The 17,845-nt window shown below is 39.4% G+C and overlaps 1 protein-coding gene across 9 annotated transcripts in view; it reads left to right on the top strand.

The window, feature by feature from the left end:
- KDM4C (lysine demethylase 4C) overlaps positions 1-17,845 on the top strand; it is a 295,696-nt gene that overhangs the window by 84,512 nt on the left and 193,339 nt on the right. The window contains exon 9 of one of the 9 annotated variants that reach the window (XM_075136785.1): positions 15,134-15,488. The exons of the other annotated variants lie outside the window; for them this stretch is intronic. Coding sequence (XP_074992886.1) covers positions 15,134-15,163 — 30 coding nt within the window. The 3' untranslated portion in view covers positions 15,164-15,488. Of the gene's footprint in view, positions 1-15,133; positions 15,489-17,845 lie in introns of those variants that run through there. 9 annotated transcript variants of the gene reach the window in all.

The raw sequence follows: 17,845 nt of genomic DNA, 5'->3' as shown, positions 1-17,845 counted from the left end.
GCAAGTGTGCGGAGGTCTGGCAAATGGACTGTGTTTGCTTCAGTAAATCTAAAAAGGGAAGGCTCTGAGTTAGGCAAAGGGGATTCATGTCATATTTGTTACCTTAGTTCTTTGATAACTGTAGTGACCAGAGAGATAAATGCAAATCTTTTCATGTCATTTCCATCATTGTTTGGCCATGTCCATAAAAATTACTAGTGATAAACTCTATTCTGTGCAGAGTCTGAAAGACTCTGATAAATAGCTTTTCAGAAGAAAGAATATAAAGTCAGGTGACACACAGAAGTGTTTTCTCAAGGGCTTCCCTAATGTGTAAAGCTTATAGAATTTCTTGAAATTTTAAATATAGTGAAATGAGGAAAATTGAGTTTTTAGAGAAGACTTTCCCTTTTCTTTCCTTTCTTTTTTTGTCTTTTTTTTTCCTATTTTGTCTTTTTTTCCTTTTTTTTAATTCTTTTTTTTAAAGCAAGTCTTCCATCTGTTACAGTAGAACTGCTCAGGATTTTATTTGTGGCTTTTAGAAACTACTGGTATGTTATGACAGTTTACTGTAGGCAAAAACTGAATACAAGTTGTTTGCTGGACCTGAATGCATCATTTATAGTTACAACAGCTGAGAATAAAAATTGTTTTAATGGTGTTCTTGTATTTACTCTTAGAAGGAATACGCCTTTATAAAGTGCAGTTTTATGGATAATTTAGCAGTTCAGAACTTCCTGGACCAAGAATCCACTTAAATTCTTCAGAATTTTTTATGGTTTGCTGAATACCAGAGGGTGTTGCAGGAGTGTCAGTCAGTATGATGATGAACAAGCTCCAGTGTTCTGCAACTGTGTTGTGCCTATTCAAAGATGTAGATTGGCTGTCGAGTGATTTCTCTATCTCCATGTCATGGTTTAACACAGCTGTTCACTCATTCCCACAACCCCCAAGGGAATGGTGTATAGATTTGGCGGGGTGGGGGGTGGGGGGACGGGGAGAGGGAGTAAGATTCATGGGTTGAGATAGAGACAGTTTAATAGGACAGAAAGGTAAAATAATAACATTAATAATAATAATAATGATGATGACGATGATGATGATAAAAGAATATACAAAACAAGTGATGCACAATGCAGTTGCTCACACCCGCTGACTGATGCTCAGCCAGTTCCCGAGCAGCGGTCCCCCAGCCAGCTTTCCCCTAGTTTATATACTGAGCATGATGTCATATGGTATATCCCTTTGGCCAGTTTGGGTCAGCTGTCCTGGCTGTGCCCCCTCCCAGCTTCTCATTGGCAGGGCATGAGAAGCTGAAAAGTCCTTGACTCAGTGTAAGCACTACATAGCAACAACTGAAACATCAGTGTGATATTAACATTATTCTCATACTAAATCCAAAACACAGCAGTATACCAGCTACTAGGAAGAAAATTAACTCTATCCCACCTGAAACCAGGACAGTATTCACCCCTTATTCTATACCATCTATGTCATACCCAGGTCCTACACTTTCCAATACATTCCAATTGATCATCACTACTTTTCCTGTCTGCTGATGTATACGCACAGTTATCATTCCTTATAAAGTGTTTGTTGTGTTCATTTAGTCCATGACTTCAGGCTCCACCTGTCATAACTGTCCTTCAGGACAGGAGAGATGTTGTGTAGTTTTGGATTGTTGCACGCTGAAGCCAGTTCTAGTTCCATTATCACTGCGCTTTGTTCGGTTTTCGTCAAAGTTCATTCTTCATTAATCTAGGTGATTCTTACTGTAATACCATTGATATGGCATGTAGCCACCATAGAAGTGATGACATGCAGTATTATATAGCAATTAACATAATACAATTTAATTTATTGGCTATTCTCACCCAAAATCAAATCCCCTCGAGGTACACATCAGACTTCCCCATCCTCCTGCATTACCCACCAAGTGCACTCAGGTCCCTGAGCAAAAGCAATCCCAGAGATGGGTTTGCCTTTGCCCGAGGCAGCAATGACCCAGATTGACTTCCCCATGGTATTTTTTTATGTGCACTACAGGGACTTTATCCCCCTCTACAGGACGTAAGGGTTTTGATTGGGCAGGGCCAGCTCGGCTGGCAGATCCGCTAGTGTTGACTAACCAGGTGGCCTTCGCTAAATGTGTGTCCCAATGCTTGAATGTCCCACCGCCCATTGCCCTCAGTGTAGTCTCTAACAGTCCATTGTATCGTTCGATTTTTCCAGAGGCTGGTGCATGGTAGGGGATGTGATAGACCCACTCAATGCCGTGCTCTTTGGCCCAGGTGTCTATGAGGGTGTTTCGGAAATGAGTCCCGTTGCCTGACTCAATTCTTTCTGGGCCGCCATGTCGCCATAAGACTTCCTTTTCAAGGCCCAGGATAGTGTTCTGGGCGGTGGCATGGGGCACGGTATATGTTTCCAGCCATTCGGTGGTTGCTTCTACCATTGTAAGCACATAGTGCTTGCCTTGGCGGGTTTGTGGGAGCGTGATATAATCAATCTGCCAGGCCTCCCCGTATTTATATTTCAACCATCGTCCTCCATACCAAAGAGGCTTTACGTGCTTGGCCTGTTTGATTGCAGTGCATGTTTCACACTCATGGATAACCTGTGCAATAGTGTCCGTGGTCAAGTCCACCTTCGATCACAAGCCCATCTATATGTTGCATCTCCTCCTTGATGGCCTGAGGTGTCATGGGCCCATCGAGTTATAAATAATTCACGCTTATGCTGCCAGTCCAGATCCACCTGAGCCACTTCGATCTTGGCAGCCTGGTCCACCTGCTGGTTGTTTTGATGTTCGTCAGTGGCCCAACTCTTGGGTACATGAGCACCTATGTGACGTACTTTTACAACCAGGTTCTCTACCCGGGCAGCAATATCTTGCCACAATGCGGCATCCCAGATGGGTTTCTCTTTGTGCTGACAGTTGTTCTGTTTCCATTGCTGCAACCACCCCCACAGGCATACCACCATCCATGAGTCAGTACAAAGTACTGGCCATTTTTCGTGTTCAGCAATATCCAAAGCCAGCTGGATGGCTTTCACCTCTGCAAACTGACTCAGTTCACCTTCTCCTTCAGCAGTTTCTGCGACTTCTTTTATAGGACTCCATAGCGCAGCTTTCCACTTCTGATGCTTTCCCACCAGACGACAGGACCCATCAGTGAACAGGGCATATTGCTTCTCGTTTTCTGGTAGCTTATTACACAGTGGGGCCTCTTCAGCACGCGTCACCTCCTCCTCTGGGGATATTCCAAAATCTTTGCCTTCTGGCCAGTTCGTGATCACCTCCAAGATTCCTGGGTGACTGGGGTTTCCTATTCGGGCCAGTTGTGTGATCAGTGCGACCCACTTATTCCACGTAGCATCAGTTGCATGATGTGTAGAGGGGACCCTCCCTTTGAACATCCAGCCCATCACCAGCAGTCGGGGTGCCAGGAGGAGCTGTGCTTCAGTACCAACCACTTCCGAAGCACCTCAAACCCCTTCATATGCTGCCAATATCTCCTTCTCAGTTGGAGTGAAGCGGGCCTCGGATCCTCTGTATCCCCGACTCCAGAACCCTAAGGGTCGACCTCGAGTCTCCCCTGGGGCTTTCTGCCAGAGGCTCCAGGTAGGGCCATTCTCCCCGGCTGCGGTGTAGAGCACATTCTTTACATCTTGTCCTGCCCAGACTGGCCCAAGGGCTACTGCCTGAACTATCTCCTGTTTAATTTGTTCAAAGGCTTGTCATTGCTCAGGGCCCCATTTGAAGTCGTTCTTCTTCCTGGTCACGTGATAGAGAGGGCTTACAATCTGACTGTAATTTGGAGTATGCATTCTCCAAAAACCCACAACGCCTAAGAACGCTTGTGTTTCCTTTTTGCTAGTTGGTGGGGACATGGCTGTTATTTTGTTGATCACATCCATAGGGATCTGACGACGTCCATCTTGCCATTTTAGTCCTAAAAACTGGATCTTCTGTGCAGGTCCTTTGACCTTACTTTGTTTTATGGCAAAACCGGCCTTCAGGAGGATTTTGATTATTCTCTCACCTTTCTGAAAAAATTCTGCTGTGTTGCCCCATACAATGATGTCATCAATGTACTGCAGGTGTTCTGGAGCCTTACCCTGTTCCAGTGCGGTGTGGATCAGTCCATGGCAAATGGTAGGGCTGTGTTTCCACCCCTGGGGCAGTCGGTTCCAGGTGTACTGGACGCCCCTCCAAGTGAAAGCAAACTGTGGCCTGCACTCTGCCACCAAAGGGATTGAGAAGAACGCATTAGCAATATCAATTGTGGCGTACCACTTGGCTGCCTTTGATTCCAGTTCGTATTGGAGTTCTAGCATGTCCGGCACGGCAGCGCTCAACAGTTGCATGACTTTGTTCAGGCCACGGTAGTCTACTGTTAGTCTCCACTTTCCATTGGACTTTTGCAGTGGCCATATGGGACTGTTAAAGGGTGAGCGAGTCTTGCTGATCTTTCACTTGGCTCTCCAGTCAACGAGTCAGCTTATGGATGGGAATCAGGGAGTCTCAGGTGGTGCGATATTGCTGCCAGTGCACTGTTGTGGTAGCGGTTGGCACCTGTTGTTCTTCAACCCTCAGCAACCCCTGAACAGAAAAGTCCTTTGAGAGACCGGGCAAGGTGGACAGCTGTTTAATTTCCTCTGTTTCCAAGGCAGCTATACCAAAAGCCCACCGGTACCCTTTTGGGACCTTGAAATACCCTCTCCTGAGGTAGTCTATGCCAACGATGCACGGAGCCTCTGGGCCAGTCACAATGGGGTGCTTCTGCCACTCATTCCCGGTCAGGCTCACTTCAGCCTCCAATACAGTCACCTGTTGGGATCCCCCTGTCACTCCAGAAATACAAATAGGTTCTGCCCCTTTATATCTTGATGGCATCAGGGTACACTGTGCACTGGTGTCTACGACAGCCTTATACTCCTGTGGGTCTGATGTGCCAGGCCATCGAATCCACACAGTCCAGTAAACCCAGTTGTCCCTTTCCTCCACCTGGCTGGAGGCAGGGCCCTCTAGTCCTGGTCATAATAGTTTTTACTCCTTTCTTGTAAATATGAGTCAGAAGTCCCTTCATTAAGTTCAGAAGTGAGATCAGTCCGTCTACTCTGTCTGGGGAACTGCCCACTGGATTCTGGAGCAGCAGTTTTCCAGGAAGAACTCCCTTGTGTGATTGTTCTTAATTGCAACTCACATACCTATGCCTCTAGGGTCAAGATAGATTTTCCATCCCACTTCCTCATGTCCTCTACTTGGTCACGCGGATAAAACCACAGGGTGGCTTGTGGTGTGTACTGTCTATTTCCTCTTTCTTGAGCAGAGGAATGCTCACTCCTAATGGCGGAGATACTGGCCTGTGCAGGTGAGGAGCAGGACATATCCTCTTTGAGTTGCTGGACCTCCTGGGACAGTTTCTCCAGAGCCGAGATGAGGGAGGAAGAAATATTTTCTTCATATTGCCAGCCAATTCATCCACCGTTGGTTCTTCTCCATCTTTCCAGGTTAATATTGCTGACGAGTTGGCATACGATGATGATATGCTCTGTACAAACTTCTGCCACATGGGTCGTGTGCACTGGACTTCACTTGGATCTTTGGACAACTGCTTGTTGTCCGGGTCACTATAAATCACCTCCAGCACGGCTAATTCCCTCAGGTACTGGATACCTCTCTCCATGGTGGTCCACTTGCGTGGGTGACATATAACATCTTCCTTGAAGGGATACCTTTCCTTCACGCCTGACAGGAGTCACCTCCAGAGGCTGAGGACTTGTGCCCCTTGTCCAATCGCTTTGTCAATGCCCCCTTCCCTAGAAAGGGATCCCAGCTGCTTGGCTTCCCTAACCTCTAATTCCAGGCTACTGGCCCTGTTATCCCAGCATTGGAACAGCCAGGTGACAATGTGCTTGCCTGGACGACAGCTGAAGTCTTCTTGTGTATCTTGCAGCTCATTCAGGGATAGGGATCAGGTGGTTACAGTCTCATTTATGAGTTCTTCCTCTTCTTGTGATGGCCCTGCTTTTTCATCATCCCTTACTAAACGAGCTTCCAGGATTTCTTCTTTTGTATAGGGGCGACTGATGCTGGCACAGTTTGGTTCTCTGGTTCAGCCGTAGTACCTGTCATGGGATTGGAGTAGCCGCAGTGCCTGTCACGAGGGTTGGAGTAACCGCAGTGCCTGTTGCTGGGATTGGAGTAACCGCAGTGCTGGTTGCCAGGTCAAGTAGCCGCAGCGCCTGTCATTTTGACATCAGATCCAGAGGCCTTATCTTCCCCTTGGGGTTTCTGAATAGTGTTGAACAGGGCTCGGTAGGCATGGGCCAGGCCCCAGCACATTGCAGTGATTTGTGTCTCTCTGGGATTGCCAGGGTGACAGCATACTTTTTCTAAATACTTTACTAGTTTTTCAAGATTCTGCACTTGTTCAGGGGTGAACTTCCAAAACATTGGAGGTGACCACTGTCCTAGGTACTTGCCCATAGATCCCACATACCCTGCCATTCATAACTATCCAGCCTTGGAGCAGATCTCTGGGTGGTATTCTTAAATAGTTGTTTAACTTTAAAGAAGACCTGAAACACATTCAGGAGTAGGAGCAACAAGAACATGCTGGTTTGAACATCCCAAGAATATTCAAAATCCTCAAGACCTATTGTAATTAGCCTGGAGGAGAAGGGGAAGGTGAAGGAAGTGTCTCCCCCTTAAATTGGCTTTCTGAGGAGAAGAGGTAAGAAGTGTAATTATTAATAGTTTCCAAGAGATGGCTTCTGAAGTACAGAGATGACGGCAATACTGAGTATAAATACTAGATTATTCTCACGACCAGTAATTTTATCATATTATAAGGTAATGCTACAAAGCAGCAAAATGATAACCTTAACCCAGCTCCCAGAGGTGATAAACAGCATAACAAGGAACATACACAGCAAGTAAGGTGTTACATTACACAACTCTGAGAACAAGCACAACAACTTGGAGAGCAAATAAACCAACATTGTGACCAGCGATTACTAAACTAATATAATGAATTTTTATAAGAAATATGTTCTAACACGCTGTGGTCAGGTTTGTTGTTATCTCAACCCATCGAGCCCCACGTTGGGCGCCCAAAGGACTGTCATGGTTTAAGCCAGCAGGCAGCTGAACGCCGCACAGCTGTTCGCTTGTTCCCCCCACACCCAGTGGGATGGGGGAGAGAATCAGGGAAAAAGAAGAAAAAAGTAAGATTCATGGGTTGAGATCAAGACAGTTTAATAGGACAGAAGAGGAAAATAATACTGATAATGATGATGATGATAAGTAAATATACAAAATAAGTGATGCACAATGCAACTGCTCTCGACCCACCGACCAATGCCCAGCCAGTTCTTAATCAGTGGCCCCCCCGCCAGCTTTCCCCTAGTCTATATACTGAGTTTGATGTCATATGGTATGGAATATCCCTTTGGCCAGTTTGGGTCAGCTGTCCTGGTCGTCCCCCCTCCTAGCTTCTTGTGCATCTCCAGCATTCTCAGTTGGTAGAGCATGAGAAGCTGAAAAGTCCTTGACTTAGTGTAAGCATTATTTAGCAACAACTAAAAGTGTGTTATCAACATTATTCTCATACTAAATCCAAACCACAGCCCTATACCAGCTACTAGGAAGAAAATTAACTCTATCCCAGCCGAAAGCAGGACACGCCAAAGAACCATTACTTGAATTACTAGATACCTTATTTAAAATGATGTTTGCCTTTCAGTATAAATAATTTTTTTTTTTAAGGTAATGATCAGTTAGGAGTCACTCATACAATAAAGTCATGTAGTCTAACAGGTACTTTTAGCAACGCTTGGCATCCTGATTGAATTTGTGGTTATAGTTACTCTGTTACCCTGTCACTCTTACAAATGACTTACTTCCATTTAGACTGATTTTGGCGGGAAACTTTGTCATAATCTGAACTGCTGCTTGATGTCTGTTGGTTAAAAAATATTTTTCATTCTGTTGTTTGCTTTTCATTATTCCCATTTAGCATCTTTGAGGGCTTTTTTTTTTTTTTGCTTTCCTGATAGCCCAGAAAAGAAACTGTTTTACTTTATATATGCCCTTTTCTGTAATTGTGAAAGTGACTTTTAGTATTCTTTAATCACTGAAATAACTACTCAGCAGCACTATTTCACTGCAATATAAAAAATGTGCACACAACTTTTTAATGAGTGATAATACGGAACAGCAATGAGAGACTCTCTATAAGGGAAATTCTAAACATAATCTGCATTATTTTTTCAATTCTGAAAACATATTTTTATCTCCCATGTAGGTGGGCATTGGTAGACATCCTGTCCTCCATTCTTGAGCTCTTAAGCTTTTGTGCAGAGTTTGTTCTCTGTACATTCAATCTTTTCAAGTATTTTTCTGGCAGGCTTAGGTTTTTAGGACTATGAATGGGTCTAGATACCAGAAAAGATTCATGACTTCCTAGCCATTCTTAATTCTTACTTCATTTACTGGGAAGACAAGTACAGAAAAATTCTAGTTCCAAATTCAGGAAACACCTAGTTTAAAATTTCATAGTATCATGTATTTCATTAAGGTTACCATCTAAAAAGCAATTTTCAAAATGGATGGTTTGCAATAATGAAGAGAATTGAGATGGTAATTCTAATAAGCCACGGGTGAAATTAGCACAACCTGGCCAAAGCCTTAATGCAAGTTCAAAGATGGGAGAAGTTCAGTGAGCAATTGCTTCATTTGATCTTAGAGGATTTTTAGTTTATCATGTCATTTGTGGGCTTCTTGTGTATTTTCTCAGGAGGGCTTTAAAATAAAGATTATTTCCGTTGCTAACTATTTCCTTTGCACCTCCTTTGGGCTAGGACTTCTTTTGTAATCATGTTAATTCTCTGATCATCATTTCAATTTAAGAGAATAACCTATGTTTTTAAAGCTTCTGTTTCTAAAACTACCATGATAGTTTTCCCCTTCAGTTGTCTTTTCCTGAGTCCATCCTAACCTTTTAGGTCCTTACACTGAGCACTTCTGACTCAGAATGTCGGGCCTGCTTTTCATGAGATCCATAAAACTTTAAATTATTCACTGCCATCACTTCAGAATGACGAGAAGCCACCCTTACAAACATTCATTTTTCTACCTGAGGGCAATTGTTTTGTTTTCATATGAATATCTCAAGACCTCCTAAAGTGTCATCTAAGGATGTACCTAAATGGGGATTTATGTGTGGTTCTTGAAACTATTTTTGCTTTGGAATCTAGAAAATACTATATCATTCTAGGAAAACTCTTCAATTTCTTGGATTTAGGCAATATGAGTGTATGTAGTGCTGCTTTAGTGCAGCTTGACATGGTTTACATGTGTGGCTTCAGTGTCCTCCCCTGGAAGAGTTAGAATGTTACTTACAGGAACATTGACTTGGTGAGGCTTGAAGACCCCACATGATGAGGAAGATGGAGAACCTCCATCTTCTAGGAAGTTCCATCTTCACGTCCTTTATGAATCCTGAAACCCTTTATAGAAAAGGATGGCAGCACCTCTGTTGTCATATGGTCACAAGCAGCCTCTACATGGTCAAATGTTTTTTCTGGTGAAATATGGGAATGAAAATGGCTGCAGTCTTTCAGTTGGACCTCAATCTTGCTAGATATGTATGGAGAATATTTTTAGTACACCTGTCCTGATGATGATAATACCTATTTTGGAAGTCCTAGTTTGGCTTGGATGTTGAGCTGTTTACCTTTCCCAAGACAGAAATGATGAGGTACAGCATAAGCAGTAAAACTATAGGCAACCTGGAGACTCCACTGGCAAAAATACAGATATCTGGGGGCTTAAGGCACATGTCTGAAGACTTGTACATTTGTTGGGATAAGGTGAAAAAGACTTTTTTCATAGAAACTTGTAAGAATGTAAGCACTTTTATGTGTCTGAGGTGGTGGTTTTTTTTTTTTTTGTTTTCTTTTTCCCTTAGTTTGGTGATATCTGCTTCTCATTTCTGGTCTTGTCACTGTAGGTGAGTGTCAACATAGTTGAACAGTGAATGTTTGAGAGTACGGGTGAGCTGGAGATTGCTGCCATATATACGTGTCGAGATAGCTCCTTATTGCCCTGATAATTAAGTGCTTTGTACTTCTGATAATGCTCAAGATCCTCAACAGAAAATACTTTATTTTACTTCCTTTTTTTTTTTCCAGAAGCGTATCAGAAGTCCATTGATATGTGTTCTGGAAAATTTAGAATCTAAGCAATGAGTTTGGGAGGTAAAGGAAGATTACACGGAGAGATGGACAAGAAGGAATGTAGGTTATGGGAAACAATTATGCCATCATTCTGGTGAGGCAAATATGAATCTTGGTGGTTCTAAAAATAGTTTGCTTTTAATATGAAGTGTAGCAATAGTCATTGTAAGACATTCTTCAGAATCATGGTTTTAGAAGCCATTTGCAAGCTGAAGTTTCAGAGGCTTAGTTATGATGTAGGAGAAGAGTCAATGAGTAAGCATGATGGAGGGAAGTACATGGTCATCTTCTTTCTCAGTTGTGTTGGCCGTAATGGACAAAAGTTCTAGGTGGATGTGAAAGAAAACTAGGTTGGATTTATAATCAGTCATACATATTGTAGAAACTGAAATGATACCCTAAAAGGACTAAAGTGTGCTGTGAAGCTTCAGCTATGGCGTTTAGGATCTTACTAGGCCTTTATTTATATTTAGGATATATTAAGGAACCTTTTTTTTTAAACACACTGTGGCATGGTGACCTAATCCACAAGGTCTCAGTACAAAGGAAAGTTATTCAGATTAACCAGTGTTTGGAATTTAGGATGTTTTTGCGTGGGAAGTAAACACCGGAATGAGATAAACCTAGGATGCCTCTCCCATGAAAGGTTGAACCAGATGATCTTTTGAGGTCCCTTCCAACCTGTGTGATTCTGTGATTCTATGAAGTGCGAGTAAGAATGCTGTATGAAAAATCCTGATTTTAGGACCAGACTTGAAATTATTGTACTTTAGGATAGATGATAAGGTGGTTTTTTTTGTTTGTTTGTTTGTTTTGAAAAAAGGAATAGCGGTCATCAGTATAGAAATGAAATAAAAAGAAAGTGTTACACTTTGTGTGGCAATACCTTTCTTCTCGTGTACCAATTGCTCGTTTACTCCTATTCCTATTTACAGCTTTGACATGTCTCTTTTTTGGCAGCTGAATGTTTTCGTTTAATCACATCATCAATGTATGTTAGTTGATTAACTATCTGCTACTTAAAAAAGTCCAAGAAATACTAGTATTTTGTCATGGTTGCTATTCTTTCTTTCCTTTTCAAGTAGTTCTTGTTGTTACCTTGCAATATGTATGAGTATTGTAAATAAAATATATGCTGTTATATTAAGACATAGTATACCATCTGCGTGTGGGCAAGACAATTATAGAAAATCACAACTTAGAGTGTTCTCTTTTCTGTTGTTTTAAACTTGTTGAGTTTTAGTGAAAGTGGCTTTTAAAACAGAAAGAATGAAGAAAACTTGATGTTAAGATGAACACAACTCGCTTTTATTTAGAATACCTTGTAGGTACTATTTCCTTTTATTTGACCATTTTATCTCAGGCCTGAATTCTTTTGTGGTTTAAAAAAAACCCAAAAAGGCATTATGAAGACATCCTAATGAAAAAATGCAAGATCATTATTTATGTGCTGGGAAAACATACCGCCTTGTTTCCAAGGTGGTATTATTATACTATGCGCTGCTAATCATATTTTAAGACGAGTATAAGGAATTCAGAGGCCTATATAGATTAGAGCTTACATATGTCATATGAGATGAAATTACCCAGCGTGATCTAATTAACACATCATAAAACTGCAGTTAAGGTAAAGCATTTGTGCTTTAGCACATGCAGGACCAAGAAGTTAAAGGCTGGAGGGGAACTTAGGCTATAATTTGATCTACTCAGGCTTTTCAAAGTATGTTCAACTTTATCTGCACTGCTGCTGTTTACTTCAAGTAGTTGTATTGAAGATATTAGTCTAGACAAGAACAAAGGTAAAATGAGCAATACTTTTTGTAAACTCTTCCAATACGAGGTGCTGAATTAGGTGGCTCACACAGTTCTCTCTGGCTCCAGCATGTGTTAGCATTACCAGCAATAAGCTATAGTGTTTGGAAAAAAAGATTTAAAAAGTCAGCAAGAATTTCTTCTAACTAAAGATTAAAATATTTTAAAATGTAAACCCAGTGTTTAACCTAGATGAGATCTGGAGGCTATATAAGAGCATACTGTTTGATTTGTAATCTGAGTGAGTATATTTTCATCATCAAACAGTCTGTGTAGACTGGATATAAGATTCTTTCCTAACCTCTTCTATATAGTTCCTTTTAAAAATTGCCTTTGAACATCAATTGGAGTAGATTGTTTTACTTATTGCTAAATAAGATACCATTTCATATTAATTTCAAGGAAAAAAATGGTGTTAATAATATGCAACTTGATTGGACAAACATTTTCATATGGTAAGTTATTTAATGTGAGATCATGCAGGTAAATTTATCTTAGAATAAAATAAAATTAGCAAAGTTCATTTTCCAACTCTTGGGTCAGAAAAAAATTAAAATTGCATGTTTTTTCTTTTTTAGATCTCTTTGGTACTGCTCTGTTTGCTGACAATTCTTTGAAAAACAAATGACATTTGGGGTCTGTTGGAATTATATCATAGCAAACCAAATACTTGAATTTCAGGAACATATGTTATTCAAAGTGTTTATTGGGCACGAGCTCTGGTTTTATGTCCAATTTTAGCTGTTCATCAGCAGAGGGCAATATAACTTCATACATTTCCTTGAAAGGATTTAATTTGTTGATCTTTTTATTTCTAGTTTTAACTAAAGGAGCACCTACTTGTAAATACTGAGAAAATATGTGAACTCATGATGAAAAAGCAATGAGCTGTGGTATTAGTATTCCTTATGCACCTTCAGAAGGCTGTATAAACTTCCTAGTAGTTGTACCCTATGGGAGGTGTACTCTAAGTTCATAAGCAGACAGTTAATGTCCAGACTTTATGGAGATGGCAAAAAATACTACTACTTTTTTACTGGATTAACTGATGTACCCTTAGCAATTAGCTGATGCACCCTTTCAGTGTTTTGGTTTGCCCCCCCCCCCCCCCCCCTTTTTTTTTTCCCTTGGGACAGACTCGTGCAGAGTTTGGGAGGCTTTCTGTCATTTCTTTTTACATCCGTTTTGGTTTTACTGTGGGATTAAATCCCTTATGAAGAACTCAGTACTTTACAGACTATGCGTACATGTGTTGTAAGATAAGTGTAGTGAGAAGCTGTGCTGTGATACTTAAGAAAGAGTAGATTCAGGTCTCCATTACAGCTCATTCATTCTCTATGTTGTGACAAGAAGAGTTTTGTTTTATGGCTAGGGTGGTAAAATGAGCCTTTACAGTCCTTAGGAAGTGTGTGTACCATAACATTTTAGTGTACATCATGTTAATACTAATCTGTTATGATAGTTCTTTGATTTTTATGTTGCCATTTAAATTTTCATTTAGTTCTTTCAGAACGTATCAGGAATTCTAAAATGTGTGGCAAATATTTTTTGAAAATATGCTTTCCTATTTCTGATGCTCTTGAGGCATATTCAGAAAGACTTCAGGCATATGTTTTCTTCTTTTTCATCTTCTCCTTTGGGCATCACACATTCAAAGAGTCTACTTTACTGTCAGAGCATAAATACAATTCCCACTAACAGCCAGGGACAGGCAGCATTTACCAGTGTTAAAACACGAGGCTAGGATTAAAAGATTTTGAGTTCTAGCTCCAGGTCTGCCCTTGGCTTGCTGAATGACCTTAGGCAGTTGCATCCATCTCTTTACTTTGTTTCAAATGCATTGGATAATGCTGGTCTTCCTTCCTCTATTACCAAAATTGTTTTGAAGATTAATTTGCCATTGTTTAAGCTGTAATATTTAAAATGCAAATAACAATAGAACTTCTTTAAGTACTGCACACAGATAAAAATGGCAGAACAGATCATAAAGAATGTATGTATTTGGTATAATGTAGCTTTTGCATTTAATTTTTTGCACAGGTATTTGTGCTCATATGCTCTTGTATTGTGTTATAGTTCCAGATCTGCCCCTAATTATAGAATTTGGTTAAATCATTCAGTCTTCCACACTATCGCTCTGTTGCAAAATGGGAACAATTTCAAATCAACTTCAGCAGATATTGAAGTCTTAGGCTGGAAAACATAAATGCAAATAATAATTACTATGTTTTTTTAAATTTTATTTCACAGAATTTTCACATATAAATACAGTGCTGGTTATATGGTTATATCTCACAACATACACAAATGGTTAATTGAATATAGCATTGTTAGATGGTCCACATGAATATAGTATGTGTATGCAAATGTAACAAGCAATGTGTACTTTAGGTAAATAGTTTAAAAATCACCTTTCTAGCATCTTAGACTTTTCATTTCCTTTATGCTAAAAAGGTTGTTTCATTTTTTTAAAACCATTAATTGGAGTGAATACAAAGACAGTTTTACAGACATTTCACTCCAGTTGGTGATTTTATTATCCATTATAACAGGGTTAAGTGGGGAAAAAGAAGCTAGCATAATAAACTGGATGACTTGCAGCCCTAAACCATTCTCATTCTCAGTACTATATCCAGGCACATGTATGTGAACATTTACTGTGTCTTGGTAGAGAGATGGTGACTTCTTAAAATGTACTAACTAGATAATTTATCATACTACCATATCCTTAGACACTTAGCATTGTGCCATGTTCTAGGTCAAAGGGGAAATTTTTTTTCTAGTAATTTTGGTGTTTAAAATATCCTTAAAATAGTGACAAAATAGTGAGGGAAGCACCTTTCCCTACTTTCTGCAGAGAGAAGGGCTGCTGGGGCCTTAAGTATCTGTTCTTTTACAGCACCTTGGTCTTGGGGATCCTCTGCCAAAAGGCTGTATTTTCTGCATAGTGTGCTGTTGGATATCTATTACATTCTGCTGTCCTCATTGCTGGTTTCAGGTCTGGTATGTAGATACTGATTTGGAATATGGATTTTTGACATATGCTTGATAAGAATGAAAGGCTGACCCAGGGCTATGTATCTGTATTTCACAGATTCCCAGAAAGGGTCATTATGGTGATTAATGAGAGGAATACAGCATCCATTACCAGTTTCATGTCTGTCTGCAGTAGCAAGGTGCTGTGATATGAATAAGGATGTATAATCCAGAATGCTCTTTAAAAATTAAATTAAATCTTATGCATCGCATGAGGATGAGGAAAGTCCTGTGCAAAGCCAGTTTAAATGGATTTGGCATGTGGTATTCCCATAAGCCATGAAGAGGTAATACTTTTTTTGTAGTGAGATTTCATGTTTGTGTTTCCACCAGGGTTTCTGCCTGCTATACAATATCATTGGCCTACCAGTTTTCAGAGCTGGACTTCTATTGGATTTTTTTTTTAAAATGGGTTTTTATATATGGGCTTTTCCTCTGTGTTCTCTCAAAACACAGTTTAATGTGTTTCAAACTTTTTTGTCTGTTACTGAAAGTACAGATGATGGAAATCACCGGATAAAACTGAATATGAACTTATGTTTTTTCATGTTTCTAATTATATGACACTAAAATATGTTCTGTTTGAACTTTTATCTTGACACAGTTTAAATGTTTGCTGACTATTAATTTGGTACTATTTCAGGCTTAAGCTTAAAAAGAATTAGGTTGTATTATGTTTGTCATATTTTCTCATTTTAATGATGTCCATGTTTTGTGACAGCTGATAATTAATTTCCAAATCAAATTCTCTTCTCTGCCTGAATCTATTAGAGCATGTTAAGGAAATGCTATTTAGTGCATGTTCTCTGAGGCTATAGTCAGATGTCTTTTCTTTTTTCCTTCAGTTTTGCTGTCTTAATGGAAGTAATCTCAGCACTACTGGGTTCCTTGGCATTTTTGAATCAAATCATTACTCTTAGAGAGCAAGCAGGTACTTGGCAGAAAATAGATGGTCTTTTATTTTGTTAGGATAATACCTGGGAGAGGTGAGGCCTACTAGTGAATTTGTTAGAAGCAAACAAAAGAAGTGTTGGAAAAAAATCTGAACAAAGTTTCACATTCCTTGAAACCAGACTATTTTGTTATAAGTCTTGACAACTTATTCAATATTATTTTAAAACATCGTTCTTGTGGCAAGGGAATACAAATTTGGCTGTTAAAAAAAATATGCACTGTAATGACCTTTGACCCATTGCTATGTTTAAGATCAATCAAAAGGATTGTATCCTGTATTTCTTCGTTTAATTAGGGATCTTACTATGTATCAGTCAAGCTTAGCTTCAAATTTCTATTATATACCTTTGATGTTTCTTTATTTCAAAATAAAGTAGTGAACAATGATTGAAATAGTTTACTAGGTGGAAACTACCTGTATCATTTGACTACAGTCTTGCTGGAGGTAAGATATTTTAACAAATGGAGATACTCATGAGAACGTAAGACCTTCCACCTATACCATATTTCAAGGAAAACTGTATGCCAAGCAGTGTTAAACTTTTTCCCCGCACTCCAAATCAACACACTGATCACTTTCCAGAAATTGTTCTGGGAATATGCTTATTGCTACAGTGCATATCCCAAGCTGCAGAAGAATGGTGTTGGTGATTTGCTCTTCATCTTTGAATTTCATGTGAAATAATGATTTGCATCAACAACTTTCCTTGTTATGAAAGACATCGTGCTGTCCTTCATTTAAGCAACTGCATATAGCTATAAAACAGGTAAGACTATGTGTCTTATAAGAGGAAAATAATGCTCTTGATTATTGTTCTTTTAGCAATCTAAATCCTATATTCCTGACAGGATTAGCATTGGAAAACATTTGTGTGGAGCAAAAATATAATAATTCTGCAGTTTTCAATAGTGTGAAGTGAAATGAAATAATGAGTATAAAGATAAAAAGAGGAACATTTCTGAAATACTGATTCTAGGAGTATGATATAAGAATAAAAATTAGTTTGAGATTTATAACGGAGTTGCTTTTCTGAAAACTAAAGGTAGTAAATGAAAATGTTTGACATTTTTTAAATTTTGAAACCTTGTATAATGCATGTCACATTTTCTAAAATAATCATGTAATAATTTCAAAACTGTAATATAAAAAAATAGATGACTTTATTATACTGATTACAATTATCAAAGTAAAATTAAATTCTACATGGGAATAGGTTTGGAAATTGGTATTCTAGTCAGCATATTTAACTGATTTGGAAATTGTTACTTGCTGAGCTATGCCAGCTGGTAATTGGAATAGTAAAAGGTGTGGAAAAATCTCTAAATTATGAATTATGAATAAGTAAACGTTACAAAATCTTAATTTCAAAATAAAAATGAGCCATGCTTCATTCTAATCGGATTAAAAATAAATCTTATAAACGTGTTTATTCTTTTATTATTTTGGAATAAAATCTTGTTCAAACTGATGTGCAATAGAGATGTCAACTGATGGCCAGTAGCGAAGTACTTCATCGGAAAATGAAAGTAGATAGTAGCTAGATGAACCAAGTTCTTGATCTTTTCCAAAGTGAAACAATAAAATTGGCTACTGTTTATTGCCATAGTTTGTCTCACTTCTGGGTTCTCACGTTTACTCTTTCTTGTTTTCACTTTTTTTTTTGGGGGGGTGGGGTGGAGTGTGATGATTCTGGCAATGAAAACATTGAGGTATTTTGCGTACTTATTCTATGAATTTTAATATAAAACAATGTATGCATATATGTGCAAAGTGGATTTATTTGGCCTGGTGCTGTGTGCCAGAATACTGTGTTTA

Source organism: Calonectris borealis, chromosome Z, assembly GCF_964195595.1.
Source record: "Calonectris borealis chromosome Z, bCalBor7.hap1.2, whole genome shotgun sequence".
Taxonomy (NCBI): Eukaryota; Metazoa; Chordata; class Aves; order Procellariiformes; family Procellariidae; genus Calonectris; species Calonectris borealis.
This window is presented reverse-complemented; position numbering and strand designations above follow the sequence as displayed.